This window comes from Pongo pygmaeus, chromosome 20 (genome assembly GCF_028885625.2).
Source record: "Pongo pygmaeus isolate AG05252 chromosome 20, NHGRI_mPonPyg2-v2.0_pri, whole genome shotgun sequence".
Taxonomy (NCBI): Eukaryota; Metazoa; Chordata; class Mammalia; order Primates; family Hominidae; genus Pongo; species Pongo pygmaeus.
This window is the reverse complement of record NC_072393.2, coordinates 10,182,038-10,202,815: the sequence shown is the minus strand read 5'-3', so window position 1 is coordinate 10,202,815 and position 20,778 is coordinate 10,182,038. Positions and strand designations below refer to the sequence as shown.

Genomic DNA, 20,778 nt, shown 5'->3' with positions numbered 1-20,778 from the left:
TGAGGTCACTATGGCGGTCCAGGCCAGGACCTCAGCTCCCCCTGTCTGTACCCTACAGGGCCCTCTAGGACAGAAAGGCTCAAAGGGGTCTCCGGTGAGTACACTCTGCTTCCGTGGGCTTACACATCCCAGCTCCCCACCCTCTCCACTGCACCAGAACCCTCCACGCCTCTGCCTTCATTTATTTATTCATGCAATCGTGTGTTCGACAAATATTTATTCAACACCTACGGTTGTATTTCATCAGATCCAAAATGCCATCAATTATAAGATGTACCATTATTTTACAAACTGCTAGGAAAGAAAACAGTTCTGCCAAGTAAACTATGACTTGCCAAAGATGTTAAGAAGCTGATTTCAGAGACATTAAAACATGAAAAGAAAATTTGTGTCTGATGCTTAATGCTGAAAACTGCATGTCCCTTCCCCAAGGCAGTGTGTGTGAGTGTGTGTGTGTGTGAGTGTGTGTGTGAGTGTGTGAGTGTGTGTGTGAGAGTGTGAGTGTGTGTGTGAGAGTATATGTGTGTGAGTGTGTGAGACTGTGTGTGTGAGTGTATGTGTGTGTGTGAGTGTGTGTGTGTGTATGTTGGTGGGAAGGGTCTCCATAGACAGCGTTCATTCTCCAAGTGACTTCTCCTTCCAGGGGTCCATGGGCCCCCGTGGAGATACTGGACCTGCAGGCCCACCAGGCCCCCCGGTGAGTTCCCCAGGGAGGGGGGGAATGGACACCAAAACCTGGGGGGAGAGCAAGGACTATGTCTGGGTGTCCCCAGAGGGTCCTTCCGTGCCCAGCACTGGGCCAGGCACACACTAGGTGTTCAGAGGATGTAGGTGAAGAGGGTAGTTCCGTGCAAAACCCCAAGGAAGTTCTGGCCTGGGAGGGGGGGCTTGGGGGGACGCCCATGGGGGCTCTGACCTGGGTCTTGTCTCTCGGACCCCATCTCTCCCTCCCTGTCTCTCTCCATCTCCCTTATCTGTCTCTGTCTCGATACTGGCGCCACTATTTCATCTTTTGTCTCTCTCCCCGCTCTCTCTCCCTCTGTCTCTGCTATTCTTGCGTTTTCTCTTTTGTCCTCTTACAACTTGGCTTCTCCCCATCTCTGAATCTGTCTCTCTCTTTCCTGTGTGTCTCTCCCTGTCTGCTTCTCTCTCCTTTCTCTATCTCTGCCCCTTGTTTATCTCTCTCCCTCCTCTTTCTCGTTTGTGTCTCTCTGCCTCTTCATCTCTGCCTGTCTCTCTTTCTCCCGCTCTCTCCCTCCCCCATCTCCCCTCTCTTCTCCTCCGTCCCCATCCCCTACGCCCAGGGTCCCCCTGCCGAGCTGCACGGGCTGCGCAGGCGCCGGCGCTTCGTCCCAGTCCCGCTCCCAGTCGTGGAGGGCGGCCTGGAGGAGGTGCTGGCCTCGCTCACATCGCTGAGCTTGGAGCTGGAGCAGCTGCGGCGTCCTCCCGGCACTGCGGAGCGCCCGGGCCTCGTGTGCCACGAGCTGCACCGCAACCACCCGCACCTGCCTGATGGTGAGGTCCGGTCCCCCCGCCACTTGGATGGGCGGAGTGGGGAGGTGGGGGGGTTTGGGGTCCGTCGGGTCCCATCCGGACTCACCCACCCTGCCTGGCTCTGTGGCAGGGGAATACTGGATTGACCCCAACCAGGGCTGCGCGCGGGACTCGTTCAGGGTTTTTTGCAACTTCACGGCGGGAGGAGAGACCTGCCTCTATCCCGACAAGAAGTTCGAGATCGTGAGTAACCCAAACCTCTCATCGCCTCCCCCAGGAAGGGCTGTCCTCTACTCCCCACACCCACACCCACCTTGTCTGGGACGTTATCCTTCCTTCAACCGGCATTTACTGAGAACTTACTGTATGCCAAGTCCTGCCTCAAGAGCTGGGACTACAGCTGAGGATCAAAAAGAAAAAAATCAGGCCAGCCTGGTGACACATGCCTATAATCTCAGCATCTTGGGAGGCTGAGGCGGGAGGATCGCTTGAGGTCAGGAGTTCGAGACCAGCCTGAGCAACATAGCAAAACCCCATTTCTACAAAAATTAAAAAACTGGCCGGGCATGGTGGTGCAAGCCTGTAGTCCCAGCTACTCTGGAGACTGAGGCGGGAGGATCCTTTGAGCCCTAGAGGCGGAGGTCACAGTGAGCCGAGATTGTGCCACTGCACTACAGCCTGGGAGACAGAGCAAGTCTCCATCTCAAAAAAAAGAAAGAAAAGAAAACAAACTATCTCTGCTTTTATGGAACTCATGCCTTCCATGGGAAGACAGACAAGGAAAACTCCAAAAGAAATCAATAGGCCAGGTGTGGTAGCTCACGCCTGTAATCCCAGCACTTTGGGAGGCCAAGGGGGGCAGATCACCTGAGGTCAAGAGTTTGAGACCAGGCTGACCAATATGGTGAAACCTCGTCTTTACTAAAAATACAAAAATTAGCTGAGTCTGGTGGCAGGCGCCTGTAATCCCAGCTACTCAGGGGCTGAAGCAGCAGAATCACTTGAACCTGGGAGATAGAGGTTGCAATGAGCCAAGATTGCACCATTGCACTCCAGCCTGGGCGACAGAGTGAGACTCCATCTAGAAAAAAAAAAAAAAAAAAAGAGAAGGCCGGGCGCGGTGGCTCACTCCTGTAATCCCAGCACTTTGGGAAGCCAAGGCAGGCGGATCACAAGGTCAGGAGATCGAGACCATCCTGGCTAACATGGTGAAACCTGTCTCTACTAAAAAATTACAAAAAATTAGCCGAGCATGGTGGCAGGCGCCTATAGTCCCAGCTACTCAGGAGGCTGAGGCAGGAGAATGGCGTGAACCCGGGAGGCGGAGCTTGCAGTGAGCTGAGATCGCGCCACTGCACTCCAGCCTGGGCGACAGAGCAAGACTCTGTCTCAAAGAAAAAAAAGAAAAGAAAAAAAAAGAAAGAAACTATCTACTTTATAGAGTGGCTGTGCAATTCAGATACTGATGCAAAAACAAGTATCAGTGAACTGTTTTTGTGTGTGTGTGTGTGTGTGAGACAGAGTCTGGCTCTGTCTCCCAGGCTGGAATGCAGTGGTGTGATCTCAGCTCACTGCAACCTCTGCCTCCCAGGTTCAAGAGATTCTCCTGCCTCAGCCTCCCCAGTAGCTGTACTTACAAGCATGCGCCACCAAGCCCAGCTGATTTTTTTGTATTTTTTTTTTTAGTAGAGATGGGGTTTCACCACGTTGGTTAGGCTGGTCTTGACCTCAGGTGATCTGCCCACCTTGGCCTCCCAAAGTGCTGGGATTACAGGCGTGAGCCACCGCACCTGGCCTGCAGGGAACATTTATTAAACCCTGACTACATGTGGTGCTGGGCTAATACCTCTATCTGCAGGTTAAGCACTTAGCAAGAACGTGGCCAGTATAAGTGTAAAATAATATTTATTGTTATTGTTATTTTTGTCTGTTTTTCAGACAGGGTCTCACTCTGTCACCCAGGCTAGAGCACAGTGGTGGGATCACAGCTCACTGCAGCCTTAACCTCCTGGGTTCAATGATCCTCCTGTCTCAGCCTCCTGAGTAGCTGTGTATCACAAAGGTGTGCATCACCAGGCCTGGCTAATTTTTTAAATTTTTTATAGAGATGAGGGTCTCACTATGTTGCCCAGGCTGGTCTTGAACTCCTGGCCTCAAGAGATCCTCCTGCATTGGCCTCCCAAGGTATTGTGATTATAGGCATAAACCACCACACCCGGTCTATTTTCATTTTTTTAGACAGGGTCTTTCTCTATCACCCAGGCTGGAGTGCAGTGGCATCATCATGGCTCACTGTAACTCAAAGCACTGGGATTAAGCAGTGGGAGAAAGCCACTGTGCCCAGCCCCATATTGTTTTGTTCTTTTGAGACATAGTCTCACTCTGTTGCCCAGGCTGGAGTGCAGTGGCGTGATCTTGGTTCACTGCAACTTCCACCTCCCCGGTTCAAGAAATTGTCCTGCCTTAGCTTCCTGAGTAGCTGAGATTACAGGTGCCTGCCACCACACCTGGCTCATTTTGTATTGTATTTTTAGCAGAGACGGGGTTTCACCATGTTGGCCAGGCTGGTCTGAAACTCATGCCCTCAAGTGATCCACCCATCTCGGCCTCCCAAAGTGCTGAGATTACAGGTTTGAGCCACTGAGCCTGGCCCCATGTTGTTATTTTTAACTGGTTTATTTTCTCCTGGTTTATTTTCTCCTGGTTTAGTGGGAGCTCAGATGCCCAGTGGATGGGAATTTAGACAAGCTTGGACTTCCCACTGGGCCTGGAGTGCAGGACTTGATCCCTAAACAATTGCTAACATCTGAGAGCCTCCTCTTCACTCATCTGCTTAGCCTAAAGGGAGGCTGAGGCTGGGCGCATTGGCTCATACCTGTAATCCCAGCACTTTGGGAGGCTGAGGCTGAGGTGGGAGTATCGCTTGAGCCCAGGAGTTCAAGACCAGCCTGGGCAACATAGAAAGACCCCCTCCACCTGCCCCCCCCCCAAAAAAAAACAGGCATGGTGGCACACTCCTATTATCCCAGCTACTTAGAAGGCTGAGGTCAGAGGATTGCTTGAACTTTGGAAGTCGAGGCTGCAGTGAGCCAGTGATCACACCACTGCACTCCAGCCTGGGTGACAGAACAAGACCCTGTCTCAAAAAATAAAAATTTAAAAAAGCTGGGCATGGGGGTACATGCCTGTAGTTCTAGCTACTTGGGAGGCTGCAGTGGGAGGATTGCTTGAGCCCAGGAGTTTGAGGCTGCAGTGAACTATGATTATGTCACTGCACTTCAGCCTGGGTGACAGAGTGAGATCCTGTCTCAAAAATTAATTAATTAATTAATTAAAATAAAATGGTACCATTGGAGACCCAGACCTCAATCCCACAGGGGAGCCCTGGGAGACTGTGTAGCACAGGCACTGGAGAGTTATCCCCCTTGGAGGTGAGGGAGCTGGGGTATTTATCCACCAACTCCCATTAGTCATTGGGTGAGGGCTGCCTCAGGGGTATGAACCTCCTTCCCCCATTGTGCACTGGCAGAGCTCGTCCATTCCAGAAGCCAGAGAACATCCTGACATAGTCACAGCAGCCTACGGTGTGAGGAGGGAAATGCAGATGGGATCTAGGTGGCACCAAGGGCGTCAGCTACAGTGAGCCTCCCTTTTCTCCTCCAGGTGAAATTGGCCTCCTGGTCCAAGGAAAAGCCTGGAGGCTGGTATAGCACATTCCGTCGAGGGAAGAAGGTGAGTCACCAGAGGCCGAGGTGGGGAGTGGCATGAAAATTGATGGGAACCAGCAGGGGGGTTTGAGGGGTGGGTTCTGAGAGGTGAGATGAACAGGATAGGCTTTCCTCTACCTTCCTAGGGATCGCAAGCTGGAGGTGGGGTGGCAGCAGCATCAGATGTGTAACAGGCAGTCAGTTGCCATACAGAATGATGGTGCCAGGATAGGGGAAGCACAGGGCATGGTGGAAATTTAGAGGCAGTGTTGGAAAGACCAGAAGGCCTCCTGGTAGAAATCGCAGCTCATCTGAAGCCTAAAGAATGCACTGTGTTAGCAAGCTAGGAAGGACAAGGACAAGTGTTCCAGGGAGAGGGAAAGGCATATGCAAAGGCTCAGTCAAGACAGGGTCTGGTGAATTTGAAGAAGAAGAAGCCACGTGGCTGGGTACAGTGGCCTGTAATTCCAGCACTTTGGGAGGCCAAGGTGGGCAGATCACCTGAGGTCAGGAGTTTAAGACCAGCCTGGCCAACATGGTAAAACCCCATCTCTGCTAAAAATACAAAAATTAGCCAGGCATGGTGATGCATGCCTGTAATCCCAGCTACTCGAGAGGCTGAGGCAGGAAAATCACTTGAGCCCGGGAGGAAGAGGTTGCAGTGAGCCAAAACCGTGCCACTGCACTCCAGCCTGGGCAACAGAGCGAGATTCCATCTCAAAAAAAAAAAAAAAAAAGCATTATTAAGATATTTTGTATTTTTTTCATATTAGCTCTTCAAAATCTGATGGAGATTTTACATTTATAATACATCACAATTTGAATGCTAAATTTTATTGGGAATATTTGCTCTATATTTAGATTTCATAAAACCATTGAACAACAGTTCAAAAAGGAAATTCAGACTCAAGTTGTTCCAAACATAAGCTTTCTGATAACTGGATTGAAGCTCAGTCATTAGTTATGAATTTTTTTAAGTAAAAAAATTTAGGGCCAGGCGCAGTGGCTCACTCCTGTAATCCCAGCACTTTGGGAGGCCAAGGTGGGCGGATCACGAGGTCAGGAGATCGAGACCATCCTGGCTAACATGGTGAAACCCCATCTCTACTAAAAACACAAAAAATTAGCCGGGCATGGTGGTGGTTGCCTGTAGTCCCAGCTACTTGGGAGGCTGAGGCAGGAGAAAGGCGTGAACCCGGGAGGCGGAGCTTGCAGTGAGCCAAGACTGTGCCACTGCACTCCAGCCTGGGTGACAGAGTGAGACTCCGTCTCAAAAAAAAAAAAAAAAAAAAAAAAATATATATATATATATATATAAAATGAAGTTAAAAAAAAAAAAAGTCCCTGCCAGGCATGGTGGTGTGCACCTGTAGTCCCAGCTACTTGGGAGGCTGAGATGGGAGGATGACTTGAGCTCAGGAGATGGAGGCTGGAATGAGCCAGGATTGTGCCAGTGCACTCCAACTTGGGCAAAAGAGCAAGACTCCAACTCCTACCCCCCAAAAAAGGAAACAAAATTAAATAAAGTAAAAAAAAAAGCCCTCCTTCAAATCAGCCACGTTTCAAGTGCTCAAAATCCACGTGGCTATTAGACATATGGCTGCCATATTGGACAGGGCAGAAATCGGGTATTCAGGGACAGTGAGCTCTGTAGATCCAGCGACTCACAAGAGTGGAGGCAGAGTTGTGTCTTCTGGGTGGGGATGAGTGTGTTAAAACCCTGGATTGGTGGATGAAGCAATCAGAATTTGGGAGGTCAGATGGAGTGGGCATGGAGGCCTACTGGATGGAGAGGTGGACAGAGTGGATGTTCAGGTGACTCTTGGGATTCTGCCAGGGATCTCTAGGTGGCTGGTGGGACCTCCTCAGAGATGGCAACATGGGAGGGGTGGCTTGTCTGCCAGTGGATGGAGATTCCGGGGGGTGGGTTCTGCAGAAAGAGGCTCATGGAGCCCCTCACCCTCTGCCTTGCCCTCCTCCCACCAGTTCTCCTACGTGGACGCCGACGGGTCCCCAGTGAATGTTGTGCAGCTGAACTTCCTGAAACTGCTGAGTGCCACAGCTCGCCAGAACTTCACCTACTCCTGCCAGAATGCGGCTGCCTGGCTGGACGAAGCCACGGGTGACTACAGCCGCTCCGCCCGCTTCCTTGGCACCAATGGAGAGGAGCTGTCTTTCAACCAGACGACAGCAGCCACCGTGAGCGTCCCCCAGGATGGCTGCAGGGTAAGAGGGTGGGGCAGTGGCCAGCTAGAGACGGGAGGCAAGACGTCAGCTACCTTCCCCGTAACTCACCATCTCTGTCTTCTCTGTGGACAGCTCCGGAAAGGACAGACGAAGACCCTTTTCGAATTCAGCTCTTCTCGAGCGGGATTTCTACCCCTGTGGGATGTGGCGGCCACTGACTTTGGCCAGACGAACCAAAAGTTTGGGTTTGAACTGGGCCCCGTCTGCTTCAGCAGCTGAGAGTGTCCAGGGTGGGAGGGACCGTGAGGGAGCCCCGGAATGGGGTGCATTTGGTGCTGAGGCTTTGAAGCCACCGTATTTATCGTTACCTGTGACTCTGGAGCCAATGGGATGTGACTTCGCTCATCACGGTCAGTCATTCCTTCTTTCCAGGGCGCTGGGGGCTGGGCTTCCCTGGCCCAAGGGTCCAGCCTCCTCTCACCCCATTCCAGGTGGCATACTGCAGTCTGGCTCTTTCTCGTCTCCCTCCCCACCCAAGCCTCACCCCCCCCCCACCCCTTGAATCCCCATGCAATGATCTTCTAACTCAGAGCTGATGAACAAAAGCCCCCCCACCCCCCAATGCCTGCCTCCTCACTCCTCCGTCACTGCCCTTCACACCTTTTGGTGCTACCCCTCCCCAGAGTTAAGCACTGGATGTCTCCTGATCCCAGGCTGGGACCCCCACCCCCTTTGATCCTTTCTACTTCCACGGTGAAAGGACTGAAGTCAGACTACAGAGGGAAAAGGTACTTCCCTTGACTGGGTTGTGTTTCTTCTCCTGCCTCAGCCCAGCTCTGCAAAACCCCTCCCCCTGCCCCCCACCTCCCCAGGCTCACCTTGCCATGCCAGGTGGTTTCGGGACCAAGATGGTGGGGGATGAATCAGGATCCTAATGGTGCTGCCCTATTTATACCTGGGTCTGTATTAAAAGGGAAAATCCCCCTTGTTGTAGCTTTCATCTGCTTCCTCCTTAGGGAAGGCTGGGATATGATGAGAGATTCCAGCCCAAGCCCGGCCCCCCACCGCCAGGCCATAGGGCATAATTTGCATCTCAAATCTGAGAATAAACTGATGAACTGTGTTTTTGTCTCTGTGTATTTCTTTTTAAAATTTTTTTTGTTTTTATTTTTGTTTTATTTATTTATCCTTGAGACGCAGTCTTGCTCTGTCACCCAGGCTGGAGTGCAGTGGTGCAAGCTTGGCTCACTGCCACCTCCGCCTCCCGGGTTCAAGCAATTCTCCTGCCTCAGCCTCCCTAGAAGCTGGGGTTACAGGTGTGCACCACCATACCTGGCTAATTTTTGTAATTTTAGTAGAGATGGGATTTCACCTTGCTGACCCGGCTGGTCTTGAACTCCTGACCTCAGGTGATCGGTCTGCCTCGGCCTCCCAAAGTGCTGGGATTACAGATGTGAGCCACCACGCACGGCCTTTGTTTGCTCGTTTTTAGAGACTGGGTCTCACCCTGTCGCCCCGTCTGGAGTGCAAGGGCATGATCATGGCTCACTGCAGCCTCCAACTCTGGGACTCAAGTGATCCTCCTTCAGCCTCCTGAGTACCTGGGACCACAGGCATGCACCATCACACCCAGCTGGGTTGTTTTGTGTGTGTGTGTGTGTGCGTGTGTGTGTTTGTGTACACATGGTGTCTTGCTTTGTTGCCCAGGCTTGTCTCAAACTACTAGCCTCAAGCAGTCCTCCCACCTCAGCCTCCTGAGCTGCTGAGATTGCAGGTATGAGCCACCTCACCCAGCTCTTGATCTCTTTCATCTGATGTGGCCCATATCTTGGGATCTGGCTCTTGTCTCATCTGAGGTACCTGTCACCACCTGTATTAATTAGGTATGTCTTTTGGGAATGCAATTATAATGAGACTCACTGGAGATTATAGGCCTATTTATTCACCCAGGCTCCTAGAGGAAAAGTTGAAAATTGTCAGCTTGGGCTGGGAGGCCCAAGTCAGCTTAAAGCAGAAGTTTGGCCTCTTTACAAAAAAAAATTTTTTAATTAGCTGGGCATGGAGGAGCATGCCTGTGGTTTCAGCTACTCAGGAGGCTGAGGTGGGAGAATCACTTGAGCCTGGGAGGCGGAGGTTGCAATAAGCTGAGATTGCACCACTGTGCTCCAGCCTGGGTGACACCACAGCAAGACCTTGTCTCAAAAAAAAAAAAAAAAAAATTGGTTTGGGATGATTTGAATTAAGAGTTAGATGTTGGTTTGAGGTATATTTTTAACTGATTTATTGAGATATAATTCACATACCATATAATTCGCCCATTTAAGCTGTGTAATTAAAAGAAATCCTATACCCATTAGTGGTCACTCCTCATGTCTTTCCAACCTCCCAGCTGTAGGCAACCACGAATCTGCTTTCTGTCTCTAAGGATTTGCCTATTCTGGACTGAAATGTCCATTTCATATAAATGGAATCACGCTAGGTGAGGTGGCTCACTCCTGCAACCCCAGCATTTTGGGAGGCCAAAGCAGGAGGATCGCTTGAGGCCAAGAGTTCCAGACCAGCCTAGGCAACATAGCAAAACCCCATCTCTACAAAAATAAAAATAAAAACATTAGCCAGGTACAGTGGCGCACATCTGTAGTCCCAGCTACCCAGGAGGCTGAGGCGGGAGAATCACTGGAGGCCAGGAGTTGGAGGCTGCAGTAAGCTGTGATCACACCACTGCACTTCAGCCTGGGCAACGGAGTGAGACCTTGTCTCTTAAAAAAAAAAAAAAAGGAATAAATAAAAATAAATGGAATCACACAATATATGGCCCTTTGTATCTGGCATTTTCAGCAAAATGGTTTCCAGGAGTTTTTGTTTTGGGGGCAGTCTCGCTCTGTCACCTAGGCTGGAGTGCAGTAGCACAATCTCGGCTCACTGCAACCTCCCCCTCCAGGGTTCAAGCAATTCTCCTTTCTCAGCCTCCTGAGTAGCTGGGACTACAGGCACGCACCACCATCCCTGGCTAATTTTTGTATTTTTAGTAGAAACGGGGTTTCACCATGTCGGCCAGGCTGGTCTTGAACCCCTGGCCTCAAGTGATTCACCCACCTTGATCTCCCGAAGTGCTGGGATTACAGACATTAACCACAGTGCCCGGCTAGTTTCCAGGTTTATTTGTAGCATGCATAGTACTTCATTCCTTTTTATTGCCAAGTAATGTTCAGTCATCTCCCACCTTTGGCTAATTCATTCATCAGTTGATGGGCACTGTTGGATTGAGTTTAGTTAGGAGTGATGGAGAAATGGTGTGAGTTGAGTTGGGTAAGATGGGATTGGGTGGGTAGAAACTTCGGATTGGGGTGAGTTTTCTCCCTCAAACCCAAGGCCCTCACTCTGCTACTCCTGCCACCAGCCCCTTAAGGCCACCTGAATACTTGTCCTCATTCATGGAATCAACGTTGTTAAGAGTCCTGACGCCATGAAGACTGTTGGTACCCAGAGGTTGATGATTTGTTCATTCATGTTTTTTTAGAAGCATTTTTTTTTCTTGCTCTGTTGCCCAGGCTGGAGTGCAGTGGTGCAATCATAGCTCACTGCAGTCTCCAACTCCTGGACTCAAGTGATCCTCCCACCTCAGCCTCTCAAGTAGCTAGGACTATATTCATATGCCACCACACCCAGCTAATTTTTAAACTTTTTTTTTTTTTTTTTTGAGACTGAGTCTTGCTCTGTCACCAGGCTGGAGTGCAGTGGCGCGATCTCGGCTCGTTGCAACCTCTGCCTCCTGGGTTCAAGCAACTCCCCTGCCTCAGCCTCCCTAGTAGCTGGGACTATAGGCGTGCGCCATCATGCTGGCTAATTTTTTGTATTTTACTAGAGATGGGGTTTCACCACGTTGTCCAGGATGGTCTTAATCTCCTGACCCTGTGATCCACCCAACTCAGCCTCCCAAAGTGCTGGGATTACAGGCATGAGCCACCTCGCCCAGCCAATTTTTAAACTTTTTTTAAGAGACAGGGTCTCGGGGGGAGGGGAGAGGGATAGCATTAGGAGATATACCTAATGTAAATGATGAGCTAATGGGTGCAGCACACCAACATGGCACATGTATACATATGTAACAAACCTGCATGTTGTGCACATGTACCCTAGAACTTAAAGTATAATTAAAAAAAAAAAAAGAGAGAGAGAGACAGGGTCTCGGATGGGCACAGTGGCTCACACCTGTAATCCCAGCACTTTGGGAGGCCGAGGCAGGTGGATCATGAGGTCAGGAGTTTGAGACCAGCCTGGACAATATGGTGAAACCTCATCTCTACCAAAAATACAAAAATTAGCTGGGCGTGGCAGCGTGTGCCTGTAATCCCAGCTACTTGGGAGGCTGAGCCATGAGAATTGCTTGAACCGGGGAGGCGGAGGTTGCAGTGAGCTGAGATTGCGCCACTGCACTCCAGCCTGGGTGACAGAGCGAGACTCTGTCTCAAAAAAAAAAAAAAAAAAAAAAGACAAAGTCTCACTGTGTTGCCCAGGCTGGTCTCAAGCTCCTGGGCCCAAGGGATCATTCGGCCTCAGCTTCCCAAAGTGCTAGGATTACAGGCGTGAGACATCATGCCCAGCCTCAACTAACACTATTAATCTTAATCATAGTTGCCATTTATTACCCATATGCCAGACACTGTTCATCAAATGTTTTACCTCAATTAATTTAATTATCCCACATAACAAGCTTTGAGGGATGTTCTATTATTATCTCCATGGTGCAGATAAGGAAACTGAGGAACAGACAGAGGTGGAATAATTTATCCGAAGGCTAGAACTAGAAAGTGATGAAGACCATCAACAGATTTTGCTAAACAGAGCTGGGCATGGTGACATGCACCTGTAGCCCCAGCTATTTAGGAGCCTAAAGCGGGAGATCTGGAGTGAGTTTAGACCCAGGAGTTCAAGTCAACATGGGCAACATACCAAGATCCCATCTCTTAAAAAAAACGAAACAAAAAAAACCCCACAAAAACATTTTGCTAAACAAAAAGCCATTCTCTCTCTTAAGGGAATTTTGGCCATTGCTGTTTTTCAAAATTACATCTCTGGGCTCAGCACTTTACATGTATTTTCTTTCTTAATTATCACAGTCCACTTTAATATCTCCCATTCCTTTTATTTTTATTTATTTTATTTTTATTATTATTTTATTTTAATTATCATTATTATTATTTATTTATTTATTTTTTGAGATGGAATTTCGCTGTGTCACCCAGGCTGGAGTGCAATGGCATGATCTCAGCTCGCTGCAACCTCTGCCTCTTGAGATCAAGCGATTCTCCTGCCTCAGCCTCCCGGGTAGCTGGGATTATGGGCGTGTGCCACTATGCCCAGCTAATTTTTGTATTTTTAGTAGAGACGGGGTTTCATCATGTTGGTCAGGCTGGTCTCGAACTCCTGACCTCAGGTGATCCACTCACCTCAGCCTCCCAATGTGCTGGGATTACAGGTGTGAGCCTATTTATTTTATTTTATTTTATTTTATTTATTTTTTGAGACAGAGTCTTGCTCCGTTGCCCAGGCTGGAGTGCAGTGGCATGATCTCAGCTCACTGCAGCCTTTGCCTCCTGGGTTCAAGCAAGTCTCCTGTCTCAGCCTCCTGAGCAACTGGGACTACAGGCACGTGCCATCACACCAAGCTAATTTTTGCATCTTTAGTAGAGACAGGGCTTTCGCTATGTTGGCCAGGCTGGTCTTGAACTCCTGACCCCAGCCTTTTATTTTCTTGAAACAGGGTCTTGCTCTGTTGCCCAGGCTGGAGTGCAGTGGCATGATCATAGCTCACTGCAGCCTCCAACACCTGGGCTCAACCAACCCTCTTGCCTCCACCTCCTGAGTAGCTGGGACTATAGGTGCGTTTCACCATGCTCAGCTAATTTTCAAATTTTTTTGTAGAGAAAGGGTCTTGCTATGTTGCCCAGGCTGGTCTCAAACTCCTGTCCTCAGGCGATCCTCCCGCCTTGGCCTCCCAAAGTGTTGAGATTATAGGCATGATCCACGGGGCACTTGCCCCCATGCCCCCATGTCTGTTTGTTTGCATTTTACAGGAAGGAAACAGGTTCAGAGAGGAGAGGTGTCTGCCCACAGTACACAGCCAGGCATTTGAATGCAGGTCGGCCTGTCTCGGTTTTGCAACTCCATTCCCATCCTGGTGCACGCGTTTTGGAAAGGAGGGACAATTTATAGAGTTTAATGAGGACTCTTTAATGAGCCCAAAGCTCGTTAATGAGTGAGAAACCCGACCCTGTAAATGAAAGGTTAATTGACAAAGGTGTGAGAAGGGAATTCTGGGCCTTGCTAAGCTCCTTGTGTTTATTCAGCATCAGTGCCAGCACCCAGACGGCTGCCCGGAAAACCCCCAGCTGATTTGCATATTTAGCAGCCATAATTAATCACACTGCTAGTGCTCCCTGAGCAATTACTGACACCCAGTGTTCCAGCCAGGGGGGGAGTGGGGTGGCCAGAGTGGGGGCCGCCTGTGGCTTTATACAGAGATGGCTGTGGTCGGCGGGGGGCGGATATGGTAGGGGAGTTTATTTATTTAGGAGTTGGGGTCTTGCTCTGTCACCAGGCTGGAGTGCAGTGGTGCGATCATGACTCACTGCAGCTTCAACCTCCCCTGCTCAAGCGATCCTCCTGCCTCAGCCTCCAGAGTAGCTGGGACCACAGGTGCATTCCACCACTCCCCACTAATTGTTTTTAATTTATTTTTTTAGAGACAGGGTCCTGTGCTGTCACCCAAGCTGAAGTTCAGTGGCTTGATCATAGCTCACTGCAGCCTCAGATTCCTGGCTTTAAGCAATCCTCCTGCCTCAGCCTCCCTAATAGCTGGGACTACAGGTGCGCACCACCGTGCCTGGCTATTTCTTTTGTTGTTGTTGTTGTTGTTATTTTTCAGACGGTCTCGTTCTGTTGCCCAGGCTGGAGTAGAGCCTCAGCATCCCAGTCTCAAGAGATCCTCATATCTCAGCCTCCTGAGTAGCTAGGACCACAGGCTCGTGCCACCACACTCACCTAATTTTTAAATCTTTTGTAGAGACAAGGGCTCACTATGTTGCCCAGGCTGGTCTGGAACTCCTGAGCTCAAGCAATTCTCCTGCCTCAGCCTCTCAAAGTGCTGGGATGACAGGTGTTAGCCACAGTGCCGGGCCTAGCAGGGAATTTTACACATGCATACTCATAACTTCGTTTTGTTTTGTTTGAGATGAAGTCTTGCCCTGTTGCCCAGGATGGAATGCATGGCAGTGACAGTGGCACAATCTTGGCTCACTGCAACCTCCGCCTCCCAGGTTCAAGCAATTCCCCTGACAGCCTCCTGAGTAGCTGGGACTACAGGTGTGTGTCACCATTCCTGGCTTTTTTTTTTTTTTAATTTTTATTAGAGACGGGGTTTTGCAACGTTGGCGAGGCTAGTCTCAAACTCCTGACCTCAGACGATCCCCCCTGCCTTGACCTCTCAAAGTGCTGGGATTACAGGCATGAGCCTCCGTGCCCGGCCACAACTTTGATGGGGACACTCACACACAATTATATATCAGAACCAAGGACCCTCAAAGTCAGCCCTTTGAGGGTCACCCCTGCCACGGCTGCAGGTCATGTCCCAAACCCCCACACACACACCCACATCCTCAGCCAGGTTCAGACACACTGGCACCAATAGCAGGGCACACACACAGTCACACACTCCCAGCTGTGAAAGGAAAATTGCAACTTGGGGCTCCAAACTCAACTGTGGCAAAAGGGAAAAGTGAAGCTTGGGAACTGAGTCAGGCGAAAACTGCTTTCCTTTTGTTCCCAAGCAGATAGCTGTAATTTCACTTGCTTACTCTGTCTTACGTAAAATGTAGATTTACTGAGCTGGAGCCGATTGCATAATCGACTTTTCCTCTACCCCTCTCTTTTCACATGTAAAATGCAGATTCACTAAGCGGTAATCAAAGCCTCACATGAATGAAACCACTTGCCTCATTGCCTACACTCTCTCCTGCTATTTTTCCCTTCCTCCTTCCCCTCCTTTTTGCTTTTTCCCCTTAAAGTTGTTTTAATTTTTTTCTTTTCTTTGAGATGGAGTCTTGCTTTGTCACCCAGGCTGGAGTGCAATGATGTGATCTCGGTTCATTGCAACCTCTGCCTCCCGAGTTCAAGCGATTCTCGTACCTGAGCCTCCCAAGTAGCTGGGATTACAGGCACATGCTGCCACATCTGGGTAATTTTTTGTATTTTTAGTAGAGATGGGGTTTCGCCATGTTGGCCAGGCTGGTCTTGAACTCCTGGCCTCAAGTGATCTGCCTGCCTTGACCTCCCAAAGTGTGGGATTACGGGTATGAGCCATTGTGCCCACTCTAATTTCTTTTCTTAAAAAAAATTTCTTTTTGGAGATAGGGTCTCGCTGTGTTGCCCAGGCTGAAGTGCAATGGTGCCATCACAGCTCACTGCAGCCTTGAACTCCCGGGCTCAAGTGATCCTCCCACTTCGGCCTCCTAAAGCACTGGGATTGCAGGCATGAACCACTACACCCAGTCCCCTTTAAATAGTGAAGTCCTCAAAACTCTCTTTGGACAAAGCACAGGTGGCAGATCCTACTGTAACTTGTTTCTTTTTCCCAGGCGTGTCCTTAACCTTGGCAAAATCAACCTCTAAATTGATTGAGACCTGCCTCTGTTACTTATTGGCTTATTTATTTATTTATTTATTTATTTATTTATTTATTTATTGAGACAGAATCTCGCTCTGTCGCCCAGGCTGGAGTGCAGTGGCATGATCTCGACTCACTGCAAGCTCCGCCTCCCGTGTTCACGCCATTTTCCTGCCTCAGCCTCCTGAATAGCTGGAACTACAGGCACTCGCCACCATGCCCGGCCAATTTTTTGTATTTTTAGTAGAGACAGAGTTTCACTGTGTTAGCCAGGATGGTCTCTATCTCCTGACCTCGGGTCCGCCCTCCTCGGCCTTGCAAAGTGCTGGGATTACAGGCGTGAGCCACCGTACCCGGCCTACTTATTGGTTTACAACACACACCCAGAGCTCCCTTCACACACACACATTGGTGTTCAGAAATTCATTTGCAGAGACAGAGTCACACCTGGAGCGAGAGATTGTCGTTGTCATACACAAAACTACCGCATCATGAGGCCTGGCTGGCACATGTTAGACCTGGAAAACTGCAGCCTCACGTGAAGACATGCCATTGACACATGAAGCTACATACAAGAGCCTGGTTAAACTGGCTTGTAGGCCAGGCGCGGTGGTTCACACCTGTAATCCCAGCACTTTGGGAGGCTGAGGCCAGCAGATCACCAGAGGTCAGGAGTTCGAAACCAGCCTGGCAGACATGCTGAAACTCCATCTCTACTAAAAATACAAAAATTAGTGAGGCATGGTGGTGGGCACACCTGTAATCCCAGCTACTCGGGAGGCTGAGGCAGGAGAATTGCTTGAACCCAGGAGGTGGAGGTTGCAGTGAGCTGAGGTCGCACCACTGCACTCCAGCCTGGGCAACAGAGCGAGACTCTGTCTCAAAAACGACAACACTGTGTATATATATATATCAGGTGGTGCTATGAAGAAAAGCTAGGGGAGTCCAGGGGTGGTGGCTCAAGTCTGTAATCCTAGCGCTTTGGGAGGCCAAGGTGGGAGGATCGCTCTAGGCCAGGAGTTCAAGATTAGCCCTCGCAACACAGTGAGACCCTGTGTCTACAAAAACTTAAAACTTTAGCCAGGTGTAATGCCATGTGCCTGTAGTCCCAGCTACTAGGGAGGCTTAGGCAACAGTATCACTTGAGCCCAGGAGGTCAAGCCTGCAGTGAGCCATGACTAGGCCACTGCACTCCAGCCTGGATGATAGAATGAGACCCTGTCTAAAACAAAACAAAACAAAAAAACGAGATTAGTGAATTTTATTGTGTATAATATATGCCTCAATGAAAATAAAATTTAACAAGAAATGTACCAGATACAGCCATCCCAGTTCTGGGTATATAGCAAAAGAATTGAGAGCGAAAGCTCAAAGACATATTTGTACACCCATGTGCATAGCAGCACTATTTACAATAACTGGCCAGGCATGGTGGCTCACGCCTGTAATCCCAGCACTTTGGGAAGTCGAGGAGCCCAGATCATCTGAGGTCAGGAGTTCGAGACCAGCTTGGCCAACATGGTGAAACCCCGTCTCTACTAAAAATACAAAAATTAGTTGGGCATGGTGGTGTGCACCTGCAATGCCAGCTACTCAGGAGGCTGAGGCAGCAGAATCGCTTGAACCCAGGAGGCAGAGGCTGCAGTGAGCTGAGATTGTGCCAATGCACTCCACCCTGGGTGACAGAGTGAGACTCCGTCTCAAAAAAAAAATTAATTAATTAATACATAAATAGAAAATAATAGAGAGAACTCTTATCATGAACTCTCACCTACTCACACACCCACCTGAGAAATAACGCTTTGCACATAATTGATGCCCCTTGTATACATTTATCCGACTGCATCTCTTTCTTTCCCTCACCAACTGTATCCAAATGTGTATGTAAAATATGCATAACATAGGGCTGGGCGCGGTGGCTCACGCCCAGCACGTTGGGAGGCCGAGGTGGACAGATCACGAGGTTAAGAGATTGAGATCATCCTGGCCAACATGGTGAAACTCTGTCTCTACTAAAAAAACAAAAATTAGGTGGGCATGGTTGTGTGCATCTGTAGTCCCAGCTACTCTGGAGGCTGAGGCAGAAGAATTGCTTGAACCTGGGAGGCGGAGGTTGTAGTGAGCTGAGATGGTGCCACTGCACTCCAGCCTGGTGAGAAAGGGAGACTACGTCTCAAAAAAAAAAAAAAAAAAAAAATATATATATATATATATACACACACACACATATACATAACATAACATTTTCCATTGTAACTATTTTCAAGTGTATAGTCCAGTGGCTTGAATACATTCACATTATTGTGCAACCATCACCACCACTCATCTCCAGAACGTTCTCATCTTCCCAGACTGAACTACTGTCCCCATGAAACACTCATTCCCCATTATCCCACCCCTCTGAGTGTGGGAATGGCTGTTCCCAGAATGCTTTTCCAAATGTACTGCATATGGACTGCTGTATCCATGGAAGACACACATGATTTGGCAGATTTTTAAATGATCTCTAACTGGTTCAGTGTTGAACATGCTCTTTTGCAACTTGCTTTGTTAGCTCAACTGGAGGTTTTGCCTCTCCTTGTAGATACAAGTATTTCTCTCTCTCTCTCTCTCTCTCTCTCTCTCTCTCTGAGACAGGGTATTGCTCTGTTGCCCATGCTAAAGTGCAGTGGTAACGTGTGACCTTACCTCTGCATAGTTACTCATTCTATTCATGAACTCTTAGGTTTTTCCCATTTTGTTTCTGTTTAAACATTCTGGCATGTGTCTTTTTCTTTTTTTTTTTTTTTGAGACAGAGTCTTGCTCTTTCACCCAGGCTGAAGTGCAGTGGTGCTATCTCGGCCGACTGCAAGCTCCGCCTCCCGGGTTCACGCCATTCTCCTGCCTCAGCCTCCCGAGTAGCTGGGACTACAGGTGCCCGCCACCACGCCCGGCTAATTTTTTGTATTTTTAGTAGAGATGGGGTTTCACCGTGTTAGCCGATGGTCTCGATCTCCTGACCTCGTGATCCGCCCACCTTGCCCTCTCAAAGTGCTGGGATTACAGGCGTAAACCACTGCGCCCGGCCATGTGTCTTTTTTTTTTTTTTGGCGGAGGGGGACAGAGTGTCAGTCTGTCGCCCAGGCTGGAATGCAGTGGCGTGATCTCAGCTCACTGCAACCTCTGCCTCCTGGGTTCAAGCCATTCTCCTGCCTCAGCCTCCCGAGTAGCTAGGACTACAGGTGCGCACCACCATGCCTGGCTAACTTTTGTATTTTTAGTAGAGATGGGGGTTTCACCATGTTGGCCAGACTGGTCTTGAACTCCTGACCTTGTGATCCACCCACCTCGGCCTCCCAAAGTGCTGGGATTACAGGCGTGAGCCACTGTGCCCGGCCCAGCCATGTGTCTTTTTTTTTTTTTTAAGAGACAGGGTCTTGCTCTGTTGCCCAGGCTGGGGTGCAGCGGTACCATCATAGCTCACTGCAGCCTTCAACTCCTGGGATCAAGTGATTCTCCCACGTCATCCTCCCAAGTAGAAGGTGCAAATCACCATGCGCAGCTAGTTTTTTTATTTTTATTATTATTATTATTTTATAGAGAGGAGGTCTTGCCCTGTTGCCCAGGCTGGTCTGGAACTCATGGGTTCAACCCATCCTCCCGCCTTGGCCTCCCAAAGTGCTGGGATTGCAGGCATGAACCACTGCACCCAACCACAGCATGTGTCTTTTGTGCACATAGATAAGTGTCTCTAGGGTGTATAGATTGCTAAGAATAGAAATTCTGGGTTATGGGGGAGGCACACGTTCAGGTGTCCTGGGTGTGGACTTCGTGCTGGTCACTCAGTCCTCACCCTGTCCCTTTCCTTTCACCACTCTTCTGAGGCTTCCCTGTTGACCCTAAGATAAAGCCCAAGTCCTCTGACCTAGAAGCTTGGGCTTCCCCTGTCACCGTCCCTCACCAGGTGACCTAACTCTCTGAACCTTGCAGCCCCAGGGTCTTCTCACTGCCCACCGAGCCCTGCTAGCTCCTCTGCATCCTTCAGGTTTCATCTCCAGCGTCCGCCCCTCATGGCAAACAACCCAGGCTACGTCAGGGCCTCCCATACACGCCCAGAGAACCTTGCCTACATGTGCATACAGCACGCTGTTATTTGAGGATGGGGCTGGCTTTTTCTTTTTTTTTTTTTTTTTGAGACGGAGTCTTACTCTGCTCCCCAGGCTGCAGTGCAGTAGCGTGATCTCGGCTCACTCAACCTCCGCCTCCCGCATTCAAGTGATTCTCCTGCCTCAGTCTCCCCAGTAGCTGGGACTACAGGCAGACACCACCACACTTGACTAATTTTTTGTATTTTTGGTAAAGACAGGGTTTCATCATATTGGTCAGGCTGGTCTCAAACTCCTGGCCTCAAGTGATCCATCTGCCTCAGCCTCCCAAAGTACTGGGATTACCTGCAGGAGCCACCGTGCCTGGCCAGAGCTGGCTGTTTCAGAGCCACAAATCCAGTGCAGCCTGGTCCAGGTGTCTGTGCTTGATCTCTACTTGTAGTTTAAATGGCGGGGTCCTGGCCTCTACTACAAGATGGGAGAGGAGGCTGCACAGAGACAAGGGCTTGATTCCTAGCTCCTCTACCTCCTTGTTGTGTGACCTCAGGCAAGTTGCTTCACCTTTCTGAATGTCACTTTCCTCCCCTATGAAACCCTCCAAGGAGGATCGCTTGAGGTCAGGAGGTTGAGGCTGCAGGG

The 20,778-nt window shown here is 49.6% G+C and overlaps 1 protein-coding gene across 2 annotated transcripts in view; it reads left to right on the top strand.

Annotated features, from left to right (window-relative positions):
- The window catches only part of COL5A3 (collagen type V alpha 3 chain), a 56,334-nt gene extending 47,823 nt beyond the window's left edge, over window positions 1–8,511 (top strand). For both annotated transcript variants that reach the window (XM_054461653.2, XM_063658457.1), the window contains exons 61-67: window positions 59–94; window positions 644–697; window positions 1,305–1,515; window positions 1,625–1,737; window positions 5,158–5,226; window positions 7,188–7,427; window positions 7,521–8,511. In XM_054461653.2, coding sequence (XP_054317628.1) covers window positions 59–94; window positions 644–697; window positions 1,305–1,515; window positions 1,625–1,737; window positions 5,158–5,226; window positions 7,188–7,427; window positions 7,521–7,667 — 870 coding nt within the window. In that variant the 3' untranslated portion in view covers window positions 7,668–8,511. The remainder of the gene's footprint in view (window positions 1–58; window positions 95–643; window positions 698–1,304; window positions 1,516–1,624; window positions 1,738–5,157; window positions 5,227–7,187; window positions 7,428–7,520) is intronic.
- Window positions 8,512–20,778: the final 12,267 nt, after the last annotated feature.